The sequence below is a fragment of the Microplitis mediator genome, chromosome 7 (assembly GCF_029852145.1).
Source record: "Microplitis mediator isolate UGA2020A chromosome 7, iyMicMedi2.1, whole genome shotgun sequence".
NCBI classification, from domain to species: Eukaryota; Metazoa; Arthropoda; class Insecta; order Hymenoptera; family Braconidae; genus Microplitis; species Microplitis mediator.
The window spans coordinates 982,409-1,001,818 of record NC_079975.1 but is presented as its reverse complement, the minus strand read 5'-3'; the positions used below and the strand labels follow the sequence as shown (position 1 = coordinate 1,001,818).

The 19,410-nt window shown below is 30.9% G+C and overlaps 4 protein-coding genes across 8 annotated transcripts; 1 reads left to right on the top strand and 3 right to left on the bottom strand.

Annotated features, from left to right (window-relative positions):
- Positions 1 to 2,436: 2,436 nt before the first annotated feature.
- LOC130671428 (2-oxoglutarate dehydrogenase complex component E1-like) lies at positions 2,437 to 3,866 on the bottom strand. The gene is made up of 2 exons (XM_057475312.1): positions 3,579 to 3,866; positions 2,437 to 2,683 (listed from the first exon to the last, which is right to left on the bottom strand). The coding sequence occupies exons 1-2, from the start codon at positions 3,864 to 3,866 to the stop codon at positions 2,483 to 2,485; spliced, it is 489 nt and encodes a 162-aa protein (XP_057331295.1). The 3' UTR covers positions 2,437 to 2,482.
- Positions 3,867 to 4,227: 361 nt separating this feature from the next.
- On the top strand, positions 4,228 to 16,207 carry LOC130671403 (phospholipid-transporting ATPase IF-like). 2 transcript variants are annotated; one of them, XR_008990517.1, is made up of 19 exons: positions 4,228 to 4,362; positions 8,551 to 8,655; positions 8,787 to 9,041; positions 10,090 to 10,242; positions 10,307 to 10,605; positions 10,676 to 10,890; positions 10,980 to 11,594; positions 11,807 to 11,949; positions 12,015 to 12,254; positions 12,310 to 12,452; positions 13,222 to 13,381; positions 13,496 to 13,804; positions 13,862 to 14,048; positions 15,074 to 15,219; positions 15,291 to 15,394; positions 15,458 to 15,671; positions 15,731 to 15,832; positions 15,904 to 16,002; positions 16,069 to 16,207. XR_008990517.1 is itself a non-coding variant. In XM_057475275.1 (18 exons), the coding sequence occupies exons 1-17, from the start codon at positions 4,240 to 4,242 to the stop codon at positions 15,785 to 15,787; spliced, it is 3,468 nt and encodes a 1,155-aa protein (XP_057331258.1). In that variant the 5' UTR covers positions 4,228 to 4,239; the 3' UTR covers positions 15,788 to 15,832; positions 16,069 to 16,207. The 2 variants fall into 2 exon arrangements, 1 of the variants encoding a protein (XP_057331258.1); XM_057475275.1 differs by lacking the exon at positions 15,904 to 16,002.
- Positions 4,352 to 8,519, bottom strand: LOC130671405 (2-oxoglutarate dehydrogenase, mitochondrial-like). Of its 3 annotated transcripts, none has more exons than XM_057475278.1 (9): positions 8,098 to 8,519; positions 7,988 to 8,031; positions 7,478 to 7,762; positions 7,007 to 7,395; positions 6,689 to 6,941; positions 6,259 to 6,404; positions 5,842 to 6,031; positions 4,770 to 5,268; positions 4,352 to 4,518 (listed from the first exon to the last, which is right to left on the bottom strand). In XM_057475278.1, the coding sequence occupies exons 1-9, from the start codon at positions 8,315 to 8,317 to the stop codon at positions 4,352 to 4,354; spliced, it is 2,193 nt and encodes a 730-aa protein (XP_057331261.1). In that variant the 5' UTR covers positions 8,318 to 8,519. The 3 variants fall into 3 exon arrangements, 2 of the variants coding, with proteins under 2 accessions (XP_057331261.1, XP_057331262.1); XR_008990518.1 differs by having other exon boundaries at positions 4,457 to 4,518; positions 4,629 to 5,268; positions 8,098 to 8,518; XM_057475279.1 differs by having other exon boundaries at positions 4,475 to 4,714.
- Positions 16,129 to 17,539, bottom strand: LOC130671422 (uncharacterized). 2 transcript variants are annotated; one of them, XM_057475306.1, is made up of 4 exons: positions 16,979 to 17,539; positions 16,634 to 16,898; positions 16,356 to 16,525; positions 16,129 to 16,268 (listed from the first exon to the last, which is right to left on the bottom strand). In XM_057475306.1, exons 1-4 carry the CDS (start codon positions 17,030 to 17,032, stop codon positions 16,206 to 16,208), a joined length of 552 nt encoding a protein of 183 aa, XP_057331289.1. In that variant the 5' UTR covers positions 17,033 to 17,539; the 3' UTR covers positions 16,129 to 16,205. The 2 variants fall into 2 exon arrangements, with proteins under 2 accessions (XP_057331289.1, XP_057331288.1); XM_057475305.1 differs by having other exon boundaries at positions 16,356 to 16,898.
- Positions 17,540 to 19,410: the final 1,871 nt, after the last annotated feature.

Below are 19,410 nucleotides of genomic sequence, written 5' to 3'. Positions count from 1 at the left end.
ATTTTTTCTCCAACGATATCTCTCAAACAAATAAACCGATTGAGACGGTTGAGGTCGCAATCGATGCGTTTTCTCAAGATCTAAAGCTGATCAAATTTTGAATTCGATTTATCGAGTCGATTTTGAGATATTTAATTCTTTCGACAACGGTTTCTCTTGAACGAATAAACCGATTTTGATGGTCGAGGTGGCATTCGACGCGGCTTATAAAGCTCTAGATCCCAGTCCATTTTGGAATCAATCCATCGAGTACATTAAAAGTTATCCAAAAAAAACATTTTTGAAAAAATTTTATTTTTGGAATATCTCTGAACGAGCCTTACCGATCAAGCTCAATTTCTTACAGCTTCAAGATATTGACAAGCCGCGTCGAATGACAACTTAAAGTTCAAAATTGGTTCATCCGTTCAAAAGATACAGGTATTTACATACATACGTACGTACATACACTCGGACATCATCTTGAAATTAGTCAAAATAGCTTCCTAGGACCTCAAAACGTCGACATCTGATGAAAATTCGATTTTCGTAAATCGGACCGAAACCAACAACTTCCCGAATTTTTTGAAAATTTACAATTTTCTTAGCGGGAAGTTAAAAATATTTAAATTTTTTGATTACATAAAATTATGAAATGATCGAAATTATTTTTTATCAGCAGTTCTATAATTAAAAACCCAATTTCGGTCTATAAATATTATTTTCAGAGTAAAGTCAGTTGATTACTTAGTAATTATCATATGAAATATATATAATTGTAGATCGTTTCAAAGGAAACGATTAAAAAAATATCAATTATTTTTAAATATTTGAACTCGGTGATTTATTAATTTTATAAACTAATAAATTAATTCCGGAGTTGGATGCTGATTAATAAAATTTTTAAATAAAAATTTATAGCTCGAGTATTTCGATATTAAGAAAATATTTATTCTTTATTTTTTTCTCCGTAAAATTATCTTTAGAATGACCTGCAATAAAATTAAATTATTCCGACAATAAAATTTTCCTTTAAATAAACTAAAGTGGAGTAAAAATTTTATATCCTCATTAATTTTATTTTTAGAATACCGTCGTTAAATTTTCCTTGTTATAAAAATGTATAAAGGATATGAATAAATTTTTCCTCGTTCTTTGATTAAATATTCAACCACACAGAAAAAAAGGATTTCTTAGTGCAAGAAATTTTTATTTGTCCCAAAAAAATTTTTACTTGCCTCAAGAAATTTTTTGAATTATAAATTGAAAATTTAAAATTTCTTGGAGCGAGAATAAATTTTTTTAGAGCAAGAAAAAATTTTTTGAACCGAGAAATTTTTTCTTGTCTCAAGAAAATTTTTGTTTTCAATTTATAGTACAAAAAATTTCTTGCGCCAAGAAATTATTTTTTTCTGTGCAGAAAAATGAATTTCATTTTAATTAATAAATTAATAATTAAATTTTTTGCTACTGATTTTTTTCTAAAAGTACTTGACATTAATTATTTTTTTTTTTTCATAAAAAATTACCCATATTTATAAAAAGCCATGAAAATATTTTTTCAAAAGCTATTAAGATTTAATAGCAGAATTCCCGTCAATTATAACGAGAACATTTAATGGACTTAATAAATAAAAGTAATTAAAGTCAAGGTATCTATTGATAATTAATCAATTAGCTGACGTCATAATTTTAATTCCTCACTAATATTTCAAATAATTACATCCATTGTCAAAAAATTAAAGTGTCTCTAATGTCCACTATTGAGTGAAAAATTTTTTAAAATTCAAAAAAAAAAAATGGTTAAGTGGTCGTGATAAAGAAGGCTTCTCAGAGGTCTTATCGCCAACAATATTAGATATATATGTCGTTTGGCTTGTGCATTATGACGCCGATACCGACAATCTATCAGTTATAACAAGTACTTTACTCGAAATAAGTAATAACTGGACGTTTAAATAAATTGCTCATAATTCGTACCATGATTTTTGAGTTTTATTGAATAATTTTTATTACTTTAATTAAAATTAACAATGGTAAGTTTTTACATGAAATTTATTCAACCGGCCACTTTTTAATTACCATAAAAAATAAATAAATAATAACAATAATAAATATAAATACACGTGTCTAAGTATTACATGAATATATTACGTCAATTATTAACACTTGGTTGAATTGACAATCGACACCTTTCAATACCAGTTCTCATTGATTGCCAATAATAATAATAAATCATTTTTATTATTCTTAAATATATACGTATATATCGCTTCCTCCTTCTATCTGTACATCATTAATATCATACATTTGAGTCAATAATACAGTTGAGATCTAGCTGGTGAATACAATGTGAGCTAGATCAATTGGACAAGTGGAGAATTATTTTAAAAAATGAATCGTTACTCTATTGACGGATCGGTTGTTTGGTTTAAGAGACGCAAGCGGTATTTATGTTTATCCGTGAGTTTTTTTTAACTTAACTTATTTTATGTAAGCTAAATTACTCAATACTCATGGCGGTGTTTACAAAATCTTTTACTTCTTGTTGGTGAATCATTTTGCTGCCTGTAGCAGGTGCGGCCGATGGTGCGCGGCCTCCGTATCTTATCTCTTCTATGGGTAATCCTAATGCCAGTGCAATGCGATCGCGGACGTAATAGTATGCACCTTGGTTCTGATGTTCTTCTTGCACCCACATTATCTAAAATTTTTTAAAAATTAAAATTCGTTTTTTTTTTATGCAAGCTGCCACGAAAGCTTTAAAATTAAGATGAGATATCTCAGCAATTATTGATTCTACGACATTTTTGACTGAGATAAAAATTGTAGGAAATTAAATTTTCTACAACTTTGGTATCTATAAAAAAGCGCGTAAAATTATTAGTTTAAAAGTTATAGCCATTTTAAAAGTGAAACACTTTTTTTTAACTATGAAAATTTATTTTTTGTATAAGCCGCCAGATCTCGAAAACTATCGATCCTACAGAGTTTTTTGAAGAATCAAAAATTGTAGAAAATTAAATTTTCTACAACTTTGGTCTCTATAAAAAAGCGCGTAAAATTATTAGTTTAAAAGTTACAGCCATTTTTAAATTGAAACACTTTTTTTTAACTATGAAAATTTATTTTTTGTATAAGCCGCCAGATCTCGAAAACTATCGACCCTACAGAATTTTTTAAAGAGTCAAAAATTGTAGAAAATTAAATTTCGTTTTCAGTGACCCCCCTAGATGTCTATTTATCTTTAAAAATTGCTTAGAAATAGTCAATGAATACTAATCTTAAGCAATGAAATAAATTTTAAGTAGCAAATATTTTTCAATAAAAATATCCACTTAAATAGTAATAACGTCAATGAGTGTGTTGTTTAAATTGAAAATAACAAGTATTACGTATAATTTATCGGTTAATTGAACAATAAAAAAAATAAGTATAAAATAGCTTATTTATTCCTAATTATTGTAAAATAATAATAATAAATACGCAATGACGTCATGTTAATTATGGATAAATTTTTTTTTGCATATGAAACGGCCTCGACAATGAAGCCATTTACTAGCACATACAATAACTCTATTCACCATTCACTGATTTACCTTGGCAATAGGAAACCTTGAAATTTCCTTGGCTACCAAGTGATATGGAAAGGGACATATCTGCTCAATCCTGACAATTGCTATTAATTCATCGAGTTTTCTTTCTCTCCTCTCGGCAATAAGATCGTAATAAACTTTGCCGCTGCAAATAACAACTTTTTTAACAGCCTCTGGTGCTATTATTGTCGGTGATGAATCCGGATAAATTGCCGCAAATGAAGTTCCAGTTTCGATTTCGCTTAAATTTGACTGGGCGTCCGGGTGCCTCAGCAGCGACTTCGGTGACATTATTATCTGTTTATTTAATTTATTAATTAATTAATTATCGACAATAATACAATAATTAAATTGGAAACCATTAAATACAAGTGATAAAAATTGTCCAGATTAACGTAAAATTTAAAGCAAGCGAATAAAAAATTATACTTCCGCGTTAATTCTTATCAAAAAATTTTTTTTTCCATTTGTCAAAAGCTGATAAACCGCGAGATAACGATATGTGTTAAATGATTCATTTGTTCGAGTGTTTTATTAAATAAGTAAAGTGTGATTTATGTTTGATTGTTTTACGATTGAATATATATTTATATATTTATGATAATAAAGCTGTGGGTTTTACCAAGGGCTTGCGAAAAGGCATGAGAATTTGACGGCGCAAAATATGAACCAAATTGGCGGGAGTCGTGATGTTGCAAACAATCCAATTGACCTCAAAAAGCTGTCGGGTCATTACGTCATCCGGAGATTCATCTCGCGTTGCTTTGGAGTCTTCTTCACAAGACACGTGAGTACTGTCGTCGCACAGCTGAAGAAATCGTTCTAGTCGCGCTGAGGAATGCTCGGGTCCTTGGCCTTCCATTCCGTGCGGCAGTAAAAGTACTAGACCTACTTGTCTTCCCCATTTCGATTGCCCAGAACTGAGCAGTGAATCGATCACGACCTTTTCAAAATTATTATTACTATTATTAATTTTTTTTTTTCGGTTTAAAAATTTTTCGCTGCCCGGTTTTGAATTTTAGAAAAAATAGTTTTGTCATAAGAAATAATTACTTGACAATTATTTGCGAAATCACCAAATTGCCCCTCCCAAAGAGTCAATGTATTGTGATCGTAAGCTGAGTATCCCAATTCAAAGCCTAAAAAAGTTTTTTTTTTTTTTTTAAAGTGATTTTTAAAGTAGTAAATATTTACCTAAGACTCCAAACTCCGATAACGGTGAATTGGTAACGGTATAAAGCGCCTGATTGGGATAAATGTTATGTAAAATATTTTTCCAAGTCTTATCGCGGTTCTGATCATGAATAATATGAATCCGGTGTGAAAAAGTACCGCGCTCCGAGTCTTGACCCGACAATCTCACATGACAACCGTCTTTTAGTAAACTAACAATAGCCAGAGCTTCACCCATTGCCCAATCGAACCGTCCTTCGTTAATTAACTTTTTTCTTCTTTCCATTACTCTGAGAACTTGCGCATGAGGTTCGATACCTTCTGGACTAGTCGAGAACGCGGTGTTGATTTTTTTTATGTCACTGGGACTTATTCCCGTCTGGGGAATTTTATTTTCCGGCTTCTGGTTCGCGAAAAATTCAGTCCATGGGACGTCATGCCAGTCGGACATCTGCATTTTATTTATTTTCTGGGCTTTTTGAAATTCGGCTTCGCAGTGTTCCAAGTATTTTTCCGTTTCCTTTGATCAAATTTCCCATTCAATAATTATCATTACAAGTTATAGTTAATAAGGGTAGTGGCAAAATAGGCCACCTACACGGAAAAAAATTAACTTTAAAAATTAGTGTTTGAAATTATAACCCGGAACCCGGGTATCAATATGGGGAATTTTAACATTCCAAATAATAAATTTTATCTTACGAGTCGTCAATTTTCTAAGTATCAGTTATGATTTTTAAAGTACAAAGAGTAATTTTTCTTGCATAGACAATAAATTTTCATACTTATCCTGTAATTATTCACGTTTTTTAATCATAAATAAAACATTACTATTTAGAATGATAGTATTTACTGATCACTTTATCATTTTTTTACTTGTCGTTTTTAATTTATATAGTTCATTTTTTTTCGTGTACAAATTTTCTTTTTTTTTTAATTTAGCCGGTCCATATTGTCCTACATTAATTTTTGTAAAGACTCAGTCATATTTATATGAGAACCGGAAAAAAATTGCGCTATTTTTTTTTCGCGCCCATTTTGCCGTCTTCCCTTAATTAAGAAAAATTATTTATTAAAAAAAAAAAAAAATTACTTGTTTAATAAAAGTTTCGTCAATAATTCCTTCTGCTAATAATTTATCAGTATAAATTTTCAAAACATTGGGATGAGATTTGATACGTTTGTACATTAATGGTTGAGTTAGCATGGGCTCGTCCATTTCGTTATGGCCATTGCGACGATAGCCAACGATGTCGAGTACAACATCATTGTGATAAGTCGCTCTACATAAATAACAATAATAATAATAATAAAAAAATGTATCATTACAAAATAATCTTTACAATCCTTTTTCGACAACATTGATAAGGTTCCATTGTAAAACAAAGTCAATGTCAATGACACAAATCTCGTTTGATAATAAAATAATTAATGATAATTTATAATTAGGTAATTAGTAACTAATTTTAAAAAATTATTAATAACTATCAAATAATCAGCCGTCAATTACCGATACTCGGCGGCGACTTTGCTGCAGTAAGCCACCAAATCGGGATCGTCCGCGTGTACGTGAAAAATGGGAGCGTTGACGACACGTGCGACATCAGTGCAGTGTGCGCTCGAACGTGAATAACGTGGATCTGTTGTAAAACCAATCTGGAAAGATTATTTTTATTTTTATTCAAGATAAAATTTCTTTAGATCAATTTTTACTTTTCAAATCGAGCCAATTATTTTATTGAGTATTTATACGGATAATTACAATTTTTTTTTAGTTAACAAAAAAAGGGACAAAATCGAGTTGTCAAATTTTTGTTGGGCGGAATAATCTTTAGTTGCATTAAATGATTAGAAAAAAAATTTATAAAAATTTTGGAGCGCCCCATTTTGCCCGTTCTTGTAATTATTCAGTAAATGAATAATTATCATAGATAATTTACTTGATTATTAATGACAGCGTGAATGACACCACCGGTTGTGTAATCAGGCAAATTAGTCAAGTGCATTGTTTCGTAACAAATTCCTTGGCCAGCAAAAGCCGCGTCTCCGTGAACCAAAACCGCCATTGAATTCTTCCCTTTGAAATCTCGCTGGACCACTTGTTCCGCTCGGACCCGACCCACGACCAGGGGAGAAACAGCTTCCAGATGCGAAGGGTTACCTAGGACTGCAACGCGAATTTTTTTCCTGCTTCTGAAACATATTATCTAGTAAAATAAATTGAATTTGTTAATGAAAAATTATTTTACGATTTTTACCTTTCAAGAAATCTCTCAGAATGAGTTCCCAAATGATATTTGACGTCACCGGAGCCCAGTCCTTCCATAGGAATCGGATTGAATTGAACAAAAAGCTGATGCATCGGCTTGGAACAGATGTTGACTAAAGTGTTCAATCGTCCACGATGGGCCATCCCGATTACCGCGGTCTCAACTCCAAGTTCTGCAGAGGTTTCGAAGCACTGCACGATTGCTGGCACAAAAGACTCACAACCTTCCAAACCAAAACGCTTTTCCGCCCCGTATTTTTTAGCTAAAAAACTTTCAAATGTTACTGCGCGCATCAAGTTTTCCCAGATGTATTTACGGTGATCTGCTGGCAGCTCCCATGCCCCTGGAACTTCGAATTTGTGTCTCAACCAATCCAACTGCATTTAAAAAAAAAAAAACCAACCAACTGGTTGACATAAATAGTTTATTAAGAATTTTTTAGCTGAAAAATAAACGAACCACTTCAAAATCTGGAATGTAAGTGTACTCGAGTCCTAAATGCCCACAATAAATTTTATTGAGTCGCGTAAGAATTTCTCGGAGAGTTAATGATTTTTCGGTACCACCGATTACCGTCAAGGAATTTGGTAGAGAATGTTCACGATCCAAATCTGCCTCCGTTATTCCTTCCAGGTGACGACGAACTACCACTGCCGGTGCTGGGGTTGGAGTTCCTTGGAGCTTCGACGCTTCCGGATTCTGGATTCCTAATGGATCTATGTCTGCTATCAAATGTCCTCGAGCCTATAAGCAATTGATCCTATTAATAAACTCGTATTTTTACTAGGGGGCACTCAGTTCAGTCTCAGGCAAAAATGCCCGCAATTTTTTGAATCCAATTTCACTTTTCATTGAAATAAAAATTGAGGCATTGAAAAGTTTTTTTTGAAATCAGGATTTGTAATTTTTTTTAGTGTAAAAATGAAAACCTGAAATTTGAACCCTATGATGATGAATTAATATTTTTACCTGATAAGCGCGAATCGTTGCATCGACATCTAAAGTCTTTTGACCTTTAGATTAAAAATTTAATTAAAAAACACAGCAGTCATTTAAATAAATAAACCAGATAAAAATACCTGAAGAAAAATTAAAAGCGCGAAAATAACGATCCCATGACTTTTCAACAGATTGGGGATCTCTCAGCCACGAATTATAAATGTCTTCCAAAAACGCTCCGTTAGTCGGATTAAGAAACGTTTCATTTTGACGTTTAAATCGTTTACTTATAACTGGATACAACTGCTTAAATAAATTATTATTATTAATTATTTTAAAAGAACGTAGTATAGAAAACATTTTTCATTAATTATATATTTATTTAAATCATTATAAATTAATCATTTAACTAAATTTATTTTCTGCACAATATTATATCTATCAATATATATTTTTAAAATTTGTTTTTAAGTTTAGAATGACAGTCAATCCGACTACGTTCAATTGATATTTTTATTTTACTTAAACAATTGAACGAATTATTGTTATTTTTTATTCTAAATAATTTTAAAAAAAGTAATTTCACTTCTCAGGGTAACAGTACATCGATACTTGGTGAGCACAGAGTTTTTACAATAAATCCTACTAAAAATCCAGAAGATTATATTTTTCAAAAAAATCAAATTAAATCGAGCAAAGTAAGTCTTGTAATATTTTTACTATTATTATTAATAATAATATTAATAATAATAATAATAATAATAATAATAATAATAATAATAATAATAATAATAATAATAATAATAATTATTATTGTTATTACTTTTAGTACACAGTATGGAATTTTGTACCAAAAAATTTGTTCGAACAATTCCGTCGAGTAGCAAATTTTTACTTTTTACTATCAGCGATAATCGCGATGTCCATTGAATCGCCGGTGTCGCCATTCACTACATTGCTACCCCTAGTATTTGTAATTCTAGTAACAGCATGTAAGCAAGGGTATGAAGATTTTTTGAGACACCAATCTGATTACCGTGTTAATGGTACTTCCGTTACTGTTATACGTAATAAATGTATGCAAGTATGTTTTATTTTTTATTTAAATTTTTTATAATTAATTTAAGACCTTCAGCGGAGAGACTACTCTCTAAATATAAATTAGTGATTTTTCACTAATTTTAAGTGAATATTCACTAATTGTCAATGCTACAATCGTACCACGCAGAAGTAGTGAATATTCACTAAATGAATATGTGAATAAGGGAATTCATTGATTTGATAAGTGAATATGAGAATCCACTAAATTTAAAAGTGAATATGGGAACCCACTGATTTCATCAGTGAAAAAAAATATTATATTGCGAAAAAAAATATAAGATACTTGTAATTAGATCCGAAATGTGATTAATGTATTAGAATCATTACTTAGAGGAAGTATACATGATTTTGATTGATGAAAAAATCTCGGCGACTGCTGGACTCGAACCTGCATCCTTCCGATTTAAAGTCTTTGATGCTATCCACTGCGCTGATCTACGCATGTGATCGCGTGAGTGTAAATAGTATATTCGTTATGACACCAAACAATGACTGATGAAGAAATAAAAAATCCGTGATGTTATGATTGACGTACTCTTCATATAAATATATTATTTTTCTGTACTTCTATTTTGAAAGTTTTTTATTAAAATTTTTAAAAATAGTACCATAATTATTAATTATATTTATATCTAGTAAAATATTTAATTATTTGCTAGTTAAAGTTACTAGTGAAATTGTGAAATTCGTAAATTAAGAAGTGAATAACAGTTTGACTTGTAGAAATTATGAAAATATCGCTAGTTCAGTAGTGAAAATCACTAATTTGCTAGTGAAAATTATAGTACTAAATTTATTAGTGAGAATTCACTAATTTGTTATTTAAATACACTGATTATGAAGTGAATACTGCTTCACTAACGTAATTGATGAAATTTCCACTAATTCATGTTTAGAGAGTAAAGCACGGAGTCGTGGGTTCGAGCCCACGCTTCTGTCTTTTTATAGAAAAAATTTATAAAAAGACAAGCAAAAAAAATTACTTAGGTTTTAAATTTTTTATTTATTAATAAATGAATTTTAATTTATAGGCGATTAGATGTGAGCAAATAATTGTAGGTGATTTAGTGAGAGTATCTAGAGATGAGGACTTACCCTGTGATATTATTTTACTTTATAGTAGTGAATCAAACGGCTCATGTTACGTAACGACATCAAATCTTGACGGCGAATCGAATTTAAAAGTAACAAAAAATTAATTAAATCAGTAAATTTTTTTCATTTATTTATTTTTGATAAATATCTCAGACACTACAAGTGCCAAAAGTGACATCAAATAAACCAGTCGAAGAAATAGTCAGCATGGAGTGTCTAGTCACTTGTCAGCACCCGCTTTCAAACCTCTACGAGTTTCAGGGGAAAATAGAAATAAAATTCACCGAAGACAATTTGTCCTCTGGGTTCCTGTCAATTGACAACATATTGCTACGGGGGTCGCGTCTGAAGGACACTGAGTTCATAATTGGCGCTGCCGTTTACACCGGCTCTGATACGAAACTCTCTCTAAACTCAAAACAAACTCCAAATAAATTTTCTACCGTCGAGAAGTAAAAATAATTAATCATTTTTTTTTTTCTAAAAGTATGCAACTAATTGACACGAGTAAATTTTTTTTAGGAGTATTAATTTGTACCTGATATTTTTTATAGTCGTATTAATATTAGAAATTATAATATCGACTGTATTGAAACAATTTAATGATTATAATCAGCAGTTGCATTATTACCTGGGTAAGAATAGCGGAACTAGTTTTTCAAAAATTGTTCATGATTTTTTCTCTTTTACGATTCTCTATAATTATATCGTACCGATTTCACTTTATGTTACTGTTGGTAATTATTTTTTTTCTTAATCAATAATAATTGTAATTAATAAATTAATTTATTGTTTGATTAAAAAAAATTCTTTTCAATTTCTGCAGAACTACAAAAATTTTTGGGCTCATTATTTTTCCACTGGGACTCAAAAATGTACGACGAGCGCACCGATCAGCCGGCATTGGTGAACACTTCTGATCTAAATGAAGACCTGGGACAAATAGAGTATTTATTGACTGACAAAACCGGGACTTTGACAGAAAATTTAATGGTCTTTCGACGGTGCACTGTCGACGGCAAAATGTACATAGAGAAAGACTGCAATGGAAAAATATACGAATTACCGGCAAACGGAAATGAACATGAGGCGATTAAAGTAATGACCTGGCCGCCGGAAATTTGGCACTTCATGATTGCATTGTCGCTCTGTCATTCCGTCCACGTTGCGCCGCCGATTGTCATGGACGGTGTTGTCGCTCGCCGCACAGCATTTCGTGAGAGTTTTCGACAAAAAACCATCCGCAGAGTAAACAGTTCACTGTTGATGGACCCAAGCTTGCCGGAATATCAGGCAGCTTCTGCCGATGAAAAAGCTCTGGTCGAAGCCAGCGCCAGATGCGGAGTTATTTTGACAAAATATGAAGCCGATCTATTGGAAATAAAAGCTGGAGATCGTTTTTTACATTTCACTTGTTTGGAAACGCTGGAATTTACTTCTGGTAAATAAAAAATAACAATATTTTTGAAAAAGGGATAAAATGGGTCATGTTAAAAATTACTTTTTAAAGTCGACCCATTTTGCCGCGCATTATTTTTTTTTTAAATTAAATCATATTTTTATAAACAAAAAATTTACACGGGAATTTTTTTCTTAGATTAAAATTTTACCCTTTTTAATAAATTTACTTGTCTCAATAAATTAAAATTACAGAGCGCAAAAGAATGTCAGTAATAGTACAAGACTCAGCTGGTGAATTATGGCTGTATTCAAAAGGCGCTGACTCAGAAATGTTTCCATTGATGCATGAAGGAAAAATCCAACAAACTGAAGAGCATGTCGCTGATTTTTCACAAGTAATATAAAGAATTACCTTTGATTATTCATCAATAACTATCAATCGTTTACTTAATTATCGCAGAGAGGACTAAGGACACTCGTAGTAGGCTGCAAAAAACTAACGATCCAAGAATACGATAAATTTATCCGTCTAGCAGAGCAAGCGAGGCAAAAAATCGGCCCAGAGCGGTCTAAGCTTGTAGAAGAAGTCTACTTGTCTATCGAGACGGGGATGATGTTGTTAGGGGCCACGGGTATTGAGGACAGTCTCCAGGAAGGTGTAGAAGAAACATTGGAATCTCTCCGTGCAGCCAATATAAAAGTAATCAAAGAAAATATGAAAAATCTGGAGGAAAATTAAAAATGATTATTTTCAGGTGTGGGTTTTAACCGGCGATAAAGCTGAGACAGCTGAAAATATCGCGTTTTCATGCGGGCATTTTAAAAGTGGTACTGAAGTACTCAGACTAATGGGACAAAAAACATTACAACTTTGTTTCATTACTTTGACCGGTTACGAGTAAGTTTAATTTATGAAAATTAGGGGTGTGCGAATAGCTCGAAATTTTGAATTTTTCAAATTATTTGTAAATTTTCTTTCGAAACGAGTCAAAATTCTGATATTTTTTCCAATAGTTAAAATTTTTTTCAGAGGTAAATTGAACTCACCCGAGTCGAAATTTAGAGCCTATATAGGTCCCTCTAGCCCTAAATAGATCCGATTTAGAGCCCTGTAGTCCTGTAGCTCCGACTTTGAACCCGGAGATCCTAACATTCACTGAGAGGTCCGATTTTGAGCCTTCAAGTCCGACAATATTAGTCCCGTAATAAATTTGGATTCATTACAATTGAATAATTTATGATGATTATTATTAATATTTCATTATTACAATAAACCAGGGCTTACAGGCCCTAAATCGGACCTAATTTTAATTTTCATCAGGTCCTAGACTGAGCCCGCAAGTGCCGAAAACGGAAATTTGAAGCACCTCAGGGACCAAAATCGGACCTAATTTAACATAGAAACAGACTCTATTTAGAGCCTCCAAGTCCGAAATAGGTCCGACTTTAGAAGGCTCTAAATTTCGACTCGGGCAGATACGAATTTACGAAATTATTACTTTTGGTTACTTTGAAAATTCGGATTTGAATCAAATAGTTCGAGTTGTCCGGTTTGAATTTCCAATCGAATAGTTTTATTCGATTCGATTTAAACACAATTCGCACACCTCTAATGAAAATCTATTTTTTTTTTAATTTATAAACCAAATAATTAAAAATTTTTCAAGACGGAAAATGAAATTAGAGCCTTATAAACAGTATGGATTAATAATGGACGGCATGAGTATGGCGATAGCTTACAATCATTGTCCAGAATTATTGAGAATCGTCGGAATGACTTGCGACGCAGTTGTATGCTGCCGTATGTCGCCGTTGCAAAAATCCGAAGTAAGATCGTGTATTAAATTTCACACATTTGACCTCAATATAAATTATCACATAATTAATTGCCATTTAAAAGATCTAATTATCAGATAAATTGATATTTATTTAACAATTTAGATCGTACAGTTGATTAAAAACTCGGCTAGACATCCTCTGACGGCGGCTATTGGTGACGGAGGTAATGACGTATCAATGATTCAAGAAGCGCACGTGGGTATCGGTATTATGGGCAAAGAAGGCAGACAAGCTTCAATGAATGCTGACTTCGCTCTTGCTAAATTTATGTATTTAAAACGTGCGTTATTAATTCATGGCCACTGGTATTATATAAGATTGAGTATATTAACTCAGTATTTTTTTTACAAAAATGTCGTTTTTATAACGCCGCAAATTTTCTTTGGACTTTCCAACGGATTTTCTTCTCAAGTAAGTTGATGACCCGCCAAGTAGTACTGGAGTTTTTAATTAATTAACTTTTTTTAGGCATTATACGATAGTGTTTTTCTCATGGGGTTCAATGTTTTGTTTACGTCATTGCCAGTTCTTGCTTTTGGTTTACTCGCGCAAGATCATTCAGCCCATAAATTAATTACCTATCCACAGTATTATGTATTAAATAAAAAAAATCGATTGCTGTCAATTGAACAAACAATTACTTGGTTGTTCTTAGGTACTATTAAATTTATTTAATGAATTAATTATCAACTTATGAACAAATATAATTAGAAAAACGCCAGGCATAATTTTGACGTAATGAAAAAAAATTAATTCTCTATTCTGAACAAAATTTTTTTACTTTTCCGTAGGGGAGGGTGGGGCAGAGCGACCCTCCTGAAATTTTGATCAAAAAAAAATTTTTTTTCTTTCGATTAATTACTATAAATCTGATATGTTTGCGCATTTTTACCCCTACGCATGACATTTGGGGCAAAATGAACTAGCCCAAAATTTCGAAAAAGTGATTTTTTCATATTTTTATCGTCAAATTAAAAAAAAATTATCATAATTCCACATTTCTAGCCCTACGCATAACACCTGGGGCAAGATGGACCAGCCGAAACTTCCGAAAAAATTATTTTTTCATATTTTTCGGCCGTTTCTCTATTTAAGAGGCAAATTTGGTCACTAAAAATTTATAAAAATAAAATTTTTTTTTTTGTTGATAAATTTTTGAAATAAAGTAAAACTATAGAATTGTTTTTTTTTTTTTTTATTAAATAACAATTAGTAATTAAGGTAATCGAGAGTGAACGATTTATTACACCTTAAAAAATTTTTTTCGAGTAATATAAAACCAAAAATAGTTGTCAAGAGAAAGAAATGCATTTTTAATGATGAAAACAATTTAAAAAAAAAAAAAAAAACGAAAAAAAAAAATTTTTTTATCACTTTTTGGAGGGGGGCTGCTCTGCCCCACAAAAAAATTTTTTTTTTTCAGAATTTTGGCAAAATGTCCATAAATTCGTTCGAAATAGGACAAAAGTAAAGTGATCTTATGGTTGAAAGCCACAAAAAGTAATAATTGGCTTAGGGGGGCCGCTCTGCCCCACCCTCCCCTATAAGGAGTAAAAATACAGACGATAGATCAATACAATTTTTCAAAAAAATTTTGCCCGCGCTTTCCTAGTAATCAAAATAATTAATTATTAATAAAAAAAAAACAATTTATCTTTGAATTATAAAAAAATTTTCCAGCGCTATGGCATACAGGTGTAATATACTTTGGAACCTACACGTATTTTAATATGAATCTAATAAATCTAAGCGGTAATACAATGGCTGATTATGCGTGTTTCAATACATGCATTTTTCACTTGGTAACACTAGTCACTAATTTAGAGGTAATTTACTATTCAAACCTCTACAAAATTTAAAACAAAAATTAAAATCCATTTTTTCATTTACTCTGCAGTTACTATCTAGGAATTTATTTTGGACTTTTCCATTTGTGTTTAGTATCATTTTTTCCGAATTACTTTTTTTTATCGTCGCGGCTGCGTACTCGTCAATAAATATGTAAGTCACTTTTTATTGTTTGTCTTGACATCAAAATAATGAATAATTTTTTAAATTATTTAGTCAATACAATGGTCAAATGTTTGGAGTATTTATTAATTTAATATTATCGCCGTCGTTTTGGCTGCTGACGATAGTAATTGTGCCGATGTGCCTGATACCAGATTATCTTATTGCCATTTACGAGAGCTACAGACCTTCGAAATTGAATTATCAAGACGAGCGGGAAGAAAATATTCAAGATAATTACAGTGAATGGAGTACACCTTCATCGGAGGTAATAAACAATTTTTTTTTTTTTAATAACTTATTATTTATTCAATTACTTTATTACAGGAAAGGAGATTTAACTGGACTCCTTGGCGCGGTAATTTTACATTTGTAAATACGTAAAAAAATCGTATAGATGTATCTGAATTTATTTTTGTAACTTAACAGGTAATTATTATTCTTATTATTTTGTATTTAATTGTAATTACATATTATTAAATTAATTACTATTTTTTTAGGATGTAAATAATGAATGAAAAAATTAAAAAATAAGAACAAAAGTTTATCGATAAAAATGAAAATTTTAATTTAATAATAAGGACTAGTACATTTTAATTGTAAGTAATTAATTAATTATTAAAAAATAGGGAAATAATTTTATTATTAAAAAATATATTTTCTAGAGGGCCGTCGACAAAGGGAAAAAAATGTTTGAACAAGGCGGTAGAGCTTAACGTGGGTGATTATAAAAATAACGATAATGAATTACTCGACTGCTGGATAAATATAAATATTGTTTAGCTTGAAAAGTCTTGACGGGTTACCACCAGTAGTAATAGTCATCATCATCGTCGTCGTCGTCGTCATCGTCGCAGCCGAGGAGCTGTAAATATAAAAAATTAGTAATTTAATTAGTTAATTAATTTATATATTTATATATTTATTTGAAATAAAAAAAATATTTTATTACGTAATCAGCGATTTCGAAGATATGTTCGGCGATAGACTGAGTTTTGTCGATTCCACCTCCTCCAGCACCGACTACACCCCCGCCGACAGCTCCACCTCCTGTAGGTATTGCACCACTTCCTGGTTTCATACCACCTCCTGGTGCCATACCACCTCCTGGTGCCATACCACCTCCAGGCATCATGCCTGCTCCTGGTAATATACCACCTCCTGGTGCCATACCACCTCCTGGTGCCATACCACCTCCTGGTGCCATACCACCTCCTGGTGCCATACCACCTCCTGGTGCCATACCACCTCCAGGCATCATGCCTGCTCCTGGTGACATACCACCTCCAGTACCAGAACCTCCACCAGTACCCACACCACCACCAGTACCAGTACCTCTACCAGTACCAACACCTCCACCAGTACCCACACCACCACCAGTACCAGTATCTCCACCAGTTCCAACACCTCCACCAGTACCCACACCACCACCAGTACCAGTATCTCCACCAGTACCAACACCTCCACCAGTTTCCGTTAAAGGTTTTGGTAAAACCTAATATAAATAATAAAATAATTATGATAAAAAATAAAAATTTTTTATTTCTAAATAAAAATTATAAAATAGCAATTTACCTGACTCGCAGTGCAGACCAAGAGAATTAAATATATAAATTTATAGCTAATCATTTTGTTGGAATCGTTAGCAGAGTGAAGCTCAGCAAAATCACTTGAAGACAGTGTACCGAAACATCGATCGCTACGCACTTTATATTCAACTTCTATGAATTATCAGTTTATTAATTTAATATATCTCTACTTACAGTGGACGCACCACTTGAATAAATATTATTTGGCAATTTATCATCGCCGTCTTGTTAATAATGCATCAAGATGTGTATGTGTAAATTAAAATCATTAAATAACTTGTTTCACAATTACAAATATTTCTCAAATTTATATGTTATCATAATCGTTAAATCGATAAATAACAGACCGGGCATTCAGGCTGCGACATTATTTTTTCATTCTTTTGTTGGATATCGACCTCCAAACATCTATTTGAACTGTCAATATTTTCTTATATTCCACTAAAATATTACAGCAACGAAATATTTCATTGAGGAAACTATTCAATTATAATTCAAATAGTTACCGCAATCTCATTAAATTTCGTAAAATGAATTTCAAATAAATATTTTTTCAACTACTTCGTCTTTAGATTTCCAACAAAAATTAATTGAAAAAATTATAGCCGCACTGAAAATTTTTTTCAAATGGAGATTCATATTTTTTGAAAGTTCAAATTTTTAGTTTTCTAAGAAATACATTTTTTTTACAATTCAAAAAATCCTCTAATGAAATAATTATGAACTCGTGTTTTAAATATTTCTACAGTGGGTCATATATATTCTCTTACAATTTATTTTTTATGCTACAGAATATTTTTATAAATTTGAAACTCGATTCAAGAAAATTTCAGTGTTAAGAATTTTTACAATAATGTTTTTATAAAAAAAAATTTATTGATTATCGCCAATAACATATTCCCAAAAATTCATCGACGTGATACCAAAAATTTTATTAAAATTCCAATTAATTCATTTATTGATAAAATTAATTCCTGATTCAAAAAATTTTTTCCCATCAATAATTTCAATTTCTACCTCAATATTTTATTTAAATTAACATTAAGTATAAAAAATTTCGTTGTTCTACAGTATAATTAAAGTATTTTTGATCATATTTTAAAAATTAATTATGCCATTGTATTTTTTACAAATTTTTTTATATAAATTTTTTGAGTGTCCAAATTTGGACCTAAAGTGCACAGAAAAAAATAAACTTTAGAAATTAGTGTTTGGAATTACAACCCGGAACCTGGATGTCAATGTAGAGAATTTGAAAATTCCGAACAATAAATTTTATAATACGTGTCATAAATTATTAATGTTTAAGTTCCCGAGTCGAAATATTAAACGTAAGTTGAACGTTCTTAACGTTTTAAACGTAAATTGAACGTTTTTAACGTTTTGAAAGTAAATTGAACAATTTTTTTGTATTTTGGTTCGTAAAAAATTGGTAATTTCACGAGTTATGATTTTAGTTTAATGATAACATTAATTAATTTATTTCAAAATTTGTAATCACAATTTTCATAACCTTGATATCATAATATATGAAAAGATATAATAGTGTTAGATAGAAGTATGAAACTGAAAAAATTTTTTTTTTCAAAATACGAATTTTTTATTTAAGGGCATTCTCAAACAGTGCCCCCCACTTTTTAAAAATATGCAATAACTTTCAACTGTCATAACCGTATTAAAATTTCATTAATTAATTAAAAAAAAATTAAAACGTTAATTGAAAAAAGGACAACGTAGTCGTAATTTTGTTGAGATATAGAATTTAAAAAAAATTATTTACAATTGATATCAATTGGGAGTTAAACAAAATTCGTTGAATAAATTTTAGCCAACAAAATTTAAAAATTCGAATTATAAAATTGACATGACGATTTTACTGAAATTTATTTAGCGAACTTTGTTTAACTCCTGATTGATATCAAGTGTAAATAATTTTTTTTTTACTCTATACATCGGCGAAATTACGACTACGTTGTCCTTTTTTCAATTAATGCTTTAATTTTTTTTTAATTACTTGATAAAAATTGGATACGCTTATGACAGTTGAAAGTCATTGAAATTTTTTAAAAAGTGGGGGGCACTGTCTGAGAATGGCCTTAAGAGCCAGAAAGGCGGACAACAAAATTTTAGGGAATTGACGTGATTATAATCCAGGAGTACAAAATCGATAAAAAAAATTTTTTGGTATGCTTATGTTTTCTTATTGTAAGTCTAAATAGGTTTTAGTTACGTTTTCGATTTATGATACTCCAATCTACGTTTTCAATAAGTTAAAAGCTGTCAAATTGAGTTTTTAATGTCCAAAACGTTCAATTTACGTTCAAAACGTTCAATTTACATCTAATATTTCGACTCGGGTTACGATTTTAAAAATTGAAATATTAATTTTTCCTGCATAGACATTCAATTTTAATATTT